At 49.7% G+C, this 7,303-nt stretch overlaps 1 protein-coding gene across 1 annotated transcript; it reads left to right on the forward strand.

Annotated features, from left to right (window-relative positions):
• Positions 1–265: 265 nt before the first annotated feature.
• Positions 266–2,291, forward strand: SAPIO_CDS0549 (uncharacterized protein; the record flags this gene model as incomplete). Its single annotated transcript, XM_016783302.1, has 4 exons — positions 266–689; positions 748–881; positions 1,130–1,550; positions 1,840–2,291. 4 exons carry the CDS (start codon positions 266–268, stop codon positions 2,289–2,291), a joined length of 1,431 nt encoding a protein of 476 aa, XP_016646502.1.
• Positions 2,292–7,303: the final 5,012 nt, after the last annotated feature.

The raw sequence follows: 7,303 nt of genomic DNA on the forward strand, positions 1-7,303 counted from the left end.
ACTTCACCTTTTCCCCCTTCCTAACTCTCGGCGGTGCGGAATACCATATCTTGCCACGGTTCTAGTACAGGTGCTTTGGAGGGTTTGCAGGCGCTTGACGTTTGTGCAGTAGCACGAAGCTCGGGATACTGCATTATTCGCGCAGCTGACTCTCGTTCCTCCGATCACCATCTGCGAGAGAATATCCCGAATCTAGTCGTTCTGTGATTACCTCTCGCCGGTCACATCTAAGCCAAGTAACTCGAGATTGCGGAACATCTTCACTATGTTTGATGTGATTTGGACGGATCCTGACCGGCAGCTCGTGGGTGAGCATCGAGCGAAGAAAGAGACGGCCCGCGAGCAGCAAAAAGCCAGAGATAAGTTGGAGGGAAAACGGTCCTCGCCGCCTACTCGAGGCTCGACGTCGTCGGGGGAAAAGTCGTACGGATTCTTCGGATCTAGAAGCTTGAAGAAGGCGGCAGGTCCCCGAAGAGCGAAGCGACCATCGACCCCGACATCCTATGCAGACCGAACTCCGACGGCCGACGATGGCCAACGACGGCATGCGCGGCACCAATGGAATCTCAATACCGCACCCAGCATGCCGACATTGAGGCCATCTTCCAATCACTCGAGTGAAGCTGCGTTTTCTCAGTGTGATCCCTTTTTCGAGAATGGGGATGCCTCCTATCCGTCTTCTTCCCGGGGTAAGTCTCACGATTATCTTGCGCGTTGACCGCAGCTCACTGAAATCAGGCCTTACAGATTCGGTGGCTTCGAAATGGACTGATCAAACTGGCATGTCGACCCTTTCTGCATCTGCGACTTCGGTTGCTGAGTCTATCAAATCGACAAAATCTTCCGTTGTCCAAACTCTTGGGCCGTCGTCTTTCATCACAGTGAGTACGGAAGTGACAGTGAGCCCGCGAACTGAGACGGATATCAGCCACTTGATGTCCGAAGTCTCGATATCGTCAGATGGTAGAGAGGACGTGTCGAGCCCCCCGATGTCACCTAAGTCGATGTAAGTCCCCAATCCCACATGGATCTCATTCCGGTATTAATGGAACGCAATCACAGGACATTCACTCCCGAGGAATATGACTCACCCATCAGTTTGGTGCGATGTTCTCAAACTCCCATGCAGCCACTGTCGCCAACGTGGGCATCGGCCTTCAAGCCGAATAACCCCGAGGCGTGGCGACCCCCGGAAGAGTGGAATTACAACCCTCCGGATGCGGAGCCCACGAGGCCTAAACGACTGAAGCGAACCGAGCCTCGGGAAGTCGTGCATGAGGAAGAAGCCATTTCACTCGACTTGCATGGCATAGGACGGGAGATTGAGATGATGGCAGCGGCCGACCCTATCATCATTCTGCAACGTCTCTGTGAGGCATGGGGAAATTCCAGTGATATCGGCTTGTACAAGGAGGTCGAAATGGAGAAGAAGAGGTGGATGTTGTTTGCCCTTCACAACATGGATCCCACAGTCGACACATCCCGTCCAAGTACACAACAAATTCCAATGGAAAGGGTCCAGAAGGTCCTCGTGCTACATGAGACGCAAGGTGAGCGTTGAGATGGCACTAATACTGGTGGGCGGTTCGCTGACATGAGTAGCGGTTGCGTCGTATCTCGCGGCCATATACCGGACGAAACAGGTGTACCACATGTCACAGTCGCCGCTCTCCCACCGACTTTTCCCCAATGTGCATCCCCTCTCGATTCCGACGGTCTCTGCGTCCAACTTTCCGGTTGCACCTCAGTTATTCGGGGCAGTGCATTCCCTGTCTCTCCCAAGTCTAGTTTCCTCTCACGATATACCTACGATGCTAAAGAGCATCCATCGGTGTCTAGTTCCAGGAGGAACGTTGCACATAACGTTGATCGACCCAATGCCTGTGGCATCTTCACTCGGGCCTCGCATGAGGGCCTGGCTAGAGGAACACCTCCTCCTCAACCTCGAGAGGAATTTCCGTTGCGTGAATCCCGGAAAGCTATTTCCGATATGGCTAGCCGATTGCGGTCTCCGGGCAGAAGGTAGTACCATCACCACGGCAAAGTTCTCCGCGGTTCCTCGGGAACTCAGCCAGGAGCAAAGAGGTCTGAGTGGCCAGCCCCTCCCAAATGATAAGGACCTCAAGACAGAGCTCCGAGGAGTCGTTGGCCGGATGCTCTGGAAGGAGGTCTGGGGTTCGTATATTGAGGTGGATACGTGGTGGTGGGATGAGCCTGATTGTGTGGAAGAGTGCATCAAGTCTGGTACTCATTGGGAGTACAGCTTGATCGAGGCCGTCAAGCTAACGTAGAGGGTTGAGTTCCCCGAAATTATTGCCTCGAGAGACCGGTGAGTTACGAGCGGACAACTGTTTCGACAGTAAGGTGTGCTTTGCACGCTCAGTCTCGAGTCACACCAGAAAGTATGGCGAGACTGGAAGTGGAGTTAGTCTCGACCCGGATCGGCGTCATTCTACTTCGTCCTTGACATTTTCAATTTGCAAAATACGCAATTTTAAAGGAGAAGGTTCCTAGAGGAGGAGAGAGGTCTTTTCAGGCCAAGCTTATGCTGTCCAAAAAATGCACCAATGTTCCTATGTTCAAAGTGTGCGTTCCACTCTAGCATTTCAATGTTTTCCTTTGTCCAGTCTGCGATAAATCCAACTATTGAACGAATGTTGGCTGTGCCATACTCAAGGAAGCAGCGTAAGGCTTCTCACAATAGACAATGGATCAGAGCTTTACTCTCATCAATGTCCCATTTTCCAGGAATCACCCACCGCCATTTTGAGATCCTGTTGATCAAGACATCAGAGGGGGAAAAGGGGCACTATTCACCTGTTCATATCCCTCAGCTGTGGCATCAGGAATGCAAAACGGAGCACATCTCTCTAGCAAGGGACAGAGCATACTGCCCATCTTAGTGTACATTACACTACTTTGGAGACTATTTCATACTTCGTAGTGTACTATACAATACTTGTAGAGTACACTAGACTTAATGTCTCCACGGAGGGAGATCAACATTCGTCATCCGGGGAAAGACACCCAGAAAAGCCGCTGATCACGGCAGCACGGCACCAGAAACGGGGCTGCCGGGGCCGCTACGGTGATCACAGCACACGACCCAGCAATAGCGTCGGCGATCACCACTCGAAATGGGAGCCGTTGATCAGAAGCTTCCCCAAACGCCTACTGGTAAGCCCAGCCGAGGGAGCACGAGTGTGGAGATGTGAGGCTAGCAAGGCAAACAGCAATCTCTGTGTAGTGTAGTGTACCGCTACCTTGTAAGCTGAGATCATCACGCGGAAGATTCCCACTTGCGATGTGACGATGTTGGACCGCGAAGCTGTGATAACGGCCCTATTGTAACTACTTTCCTAAACTAGTTGATAACTATGGGGCATCAAGAACAGAAAAAAAAAATTTGAGAAAAGGTCTTCATATCCGGGCTGCTTACTTCGTACGTTCTTCGGGCCATTCTTTTCGTTTTCATTTTCATGTGCCGTCCATCCACCGTCCATCCACCCTCCTTCCCCCCAAATGGAACGCATCTAGATCTCGATAATCTCACACTGCCCTTGTCCAACGGCTCAATTTATCTCTGCCCCCCCTACGTGAAATAAACGTGGCCAGCTAAGCGAAAAGGGGAAATTCGACGCATCGGCAAGCGTCTGAAGGATTCCCCTTCCCCTTCTACGACGCTGCATAGCGCCGCTATCACTTCTACCACACCCTACACTAAAAACCCTGGGTCGGATCAATGGAAATGCACGTGGGAACGGTTCCGGAAATCTAGATCGCCTGATTTTTGGGCGGAGATAGTATGATGAGTGTTGGTTAGTGGATTTGGGGGGGGGGGGTGTTCTCCTCTTCTGGCTAACTTCGTAAATCGTTGGTGCGTACGAAGTAGCAGGTTCCAACCGTTTCCGAGGATTTAAGTGTTGCGTTATTTCCCGTTTGAAATTACTCTAGGCTTCTAGGCTTCCAGGTTTCTCCAATTCTCCAAGGAAAAAGGGGTGTTGGGGTTCTTGATCATCCATTGATGTGTCACGTCGTTGATGCCTCCACGACTCACTTACCTTCGTCCTTAGACCGAGAATGGCTGGCCCACAAAGACGAGAATTTGTCCTTCCCGCCCCCCTTTAGAGAAAAGCGAAGAAAAAACCTGGGACGCGATTCCTGTCAATTGGGTCTTCCCGTGCCGTTTCCCGCCCTCTCCCTCTTCTTTTTTTGCGGCTCTTCCTTTCTTTTTTTCTTCTTCTGGTTGGTGCCATTCTCCCCATTATTACACGACAGGAACGAGGCATGAAATTTGCGCAACGGGTTGGGGGCTGGCTGTGCCGTGTCTATTTATTTCAATTCGGTCGGGCGGCTGTTGTGATCGGGAAACATGGGAGAGCTGAGTTGGCCTGATCTGGAAAAGGCGTCTCTGCGCACGGAACATTCACGGACAGTTTCTTGCATCTGGAAGTAATATTTTGGAAGGAAGACCTCAGCTTATGCTCGTGGGGGGCTCGAGGGTATAAACCTCGTCATCGTAATACTTCATGTTCGTCCATCCCGCAGCCACACAGCATTTGGGAATCCGACATGGAAGCGGAAAAGAATCGCCCAGACATGAACGTGTCTTACCATGTTCAGCGTTGCTTTTCCTTTGCCCCAGACAAGAAACACCAAGACCCAAGCCTGTTGCAGTGTCACAGGGAGGGCGTCCTCTTTCCCCACCTTCTCCATGAGCTTACTCAAACTTCGTCCTCTTAATATGTTCGATAAGAAGAATTATGAGACAAGGATCGAGGACATTGGAAGCTCGCCGATGCTACGGAGTACTTCATCTTACTCATGCAACCTCGACTTGACAGCAGCTTCTCACCCTGTACTTCGTACAAGCATATGAATTGGACTGGACAGGACGTCCCCTGTAAATATGTAATAAGCTAGCATTAGACCATCACTGGTGTCAACATTTTTCCCGCACCCCAGAACCAAGACAAAAGACCCATGCTCATTCCAAAATCGATCAAATCGCTCTGATCAATTCATGATTGATGTGCGCAAGCCACCACGCGAAAAAGAAAAAAACAGGGCGTCGCCGATCCCTTCCCAATCTCTCTCTTCGAACTTCATCAAAGGGAAAAAGATCTCTCTGTGTACCGATCTACGGCAATGCAGCGCAAATCGCTCTCTCGGAACTCCCGTCCCGGCCCGCGTGGGATTTTTTTTTTTTTCTTCTTTTTTTGTTTAACGATTGACACGCCACTTCAAACGTCCCGCTCATCATTCAACAGGGCCAACAGGAATCCCCCAGTGCACTGCTCTAAATATCTTTACACGTCCACTGAAACCCATAATAAGGGGTCCTTCTCCAAGCTCCGCAATCAATCTCTCGAAATTGCTGTCGTCCACAACTTTGCAGGACAACTACAAGACCCAGAGAGACGGAAATTACCTGCGGAGTAGCCTAGTATTCGCTGTTGGTTGCAACATATCAATCATTGAGGCTCCCCTTTCGCGCTTGAAGCTGACGATGCGACGTACTACGAAGTATTGATCTAGTGTAATATCTTGTACTTCGCAGTGTAATTAGTGTACGAAGTACATAGGCTTAAGCGTTAGCCCCAGACGCCAGCCATCACGCCAGACGTTTGAAGTGGCTCACTGCTTTTAGTGTCTGCGGTTAGTCCCTACGCCAGAAGGAAAAAAAAAAAAAACATTAGCTACCACCTTCGAAGCTAAATAGCACAAAACGTAAGATAGTCAAGTGAAGTTGTAGTGTATTTAATTTGAACGTTGATGCCATCGCCGTCTACACTAGAATCCTCCGAGAAAAAAAAAAAACTCAAAAAGCCAAGCTTTTCCAATCCCACCTAGTCCAGAAAGGAAACCGCCCTTCCTTCGCCCCAGGCAAGACATTCAAAGCCCCCCCGTGGGGACCCGTACAGGAACCAACGACCTGGCGAGATTCTTTACCCCAAGATTTTGATCTCGTTCGAATCCTACCGTTTCCTTCGTACTCCGTTCCCCACTCTCCTCGCACCCTTGTAAAAAATGGGGTTTTTTTCCCACCACCCCGCCCTTTTGCTCGAAGTGGTAACCATCGCCGACGAGTAAAAACAGACGACATTCTCCAAAGTACTACGCTACACTACCAAGGTCGTCGTATATGTACGAAGTAGTTTGCTATTGTTCTCGCTAGGCGTGAAGGAGCCTGATGGCCCCATACTATACCTGTGTACCCAAGCAACGAAGCATCGCGAACCGTCCTCTCAAGCGACTTGCATCTAGCCTAGGAGTATTCCAAGCAAAGACTACGCAATAAATCCACGTACTACTGCCTACGAAGGTTAGGAAACAATCCAACGGCGAACGCAAGCCCAATCGGAATCCCTTGTCATCCTGCTACTAAAATAATAAAACGAGCACCACTTATTCCTTCGTAATTCCTCCGGACGCTTGGCATTCTATTTATCGTTTCAAAAGACATGCCATGTGCGCGAAATCCTTGCCGAGACACATGGTTCCCCAGCCATTCCTGAGATCACTTCGATGTAACCGTCTGTGCGGACCAACGGAGCGCTCCAGACCTCCAATGTGAGAATCATGTGTCCTGGGCCATGCATGTTAGATCGCCATCTGGCTTCCATAGTCATCTCGAAGTAAAAGACAAAGAGTTAGAGTATTGAGTCTTATTTATATATTTATATATACACTACAGGGATAATGGCCACATAGTAGTAGGGGCCGGGTATATGGTACTAGAGAGTGCTATCCATACAGAGACAGCGAGTCGGACGGTGAAAAGGTGCAGGCAGGAAACAGAAAGGAAAATAAAGAGAAATATACACACGAGAACCTCCAATAGAGTACCAGCCTTAATGAAGGCATCACAAAACCTGCCCTGGTTTCCCCAAATCCGCAAAAAGCCAGTGAGCCAAAGATTAGTCGCTATCGCGCCCGCCTCCAACTCCAATGAACCATTCCGGTAAGAGTCCGACCCAGGGCCCATCGTTACGGGCAAGAGAGTAGAAAAACCTAGGCCAAAAAAAAAAAAAAGTGAAAAAGAAGAAAAGTGGAAAATATTGCTCGGTGACGTATCGAAGGTTGTAGGATGGAAAAAATATATAGGGGAAAATGCGAATCAAAAGCTGTATGGCAAGCGGGAGTCGCCGTAGCAGAAGAGACTCCGCCTAAAAAATGGCCAGACAAGATAACATCATCCTCATCGGCCCTCGTAATCTGCCGTAAAACTCGTGTGGACCGCTTCATAAAAAAAAATTTTTTTTTTCATCTTCCCATTTTCAGTTCCCACTTGTCCCACTCA

This window comes from Scedosporium apiospermum (genome assembly GCF_000732125.1).
Source record: "Scedosporium apiospermum strain IHEM 14462 chromosome Unknown SEQ_SAPIO_0022, whole genome shotgun sequence".
In the NCBI taxonomy this organism is placed as follows: Eukaryota; Fungi; Ascomycota; class Sordariomycetes; order Microascales; family Microascaceae; genus Scedosporium; species Scedosporium apiospermum.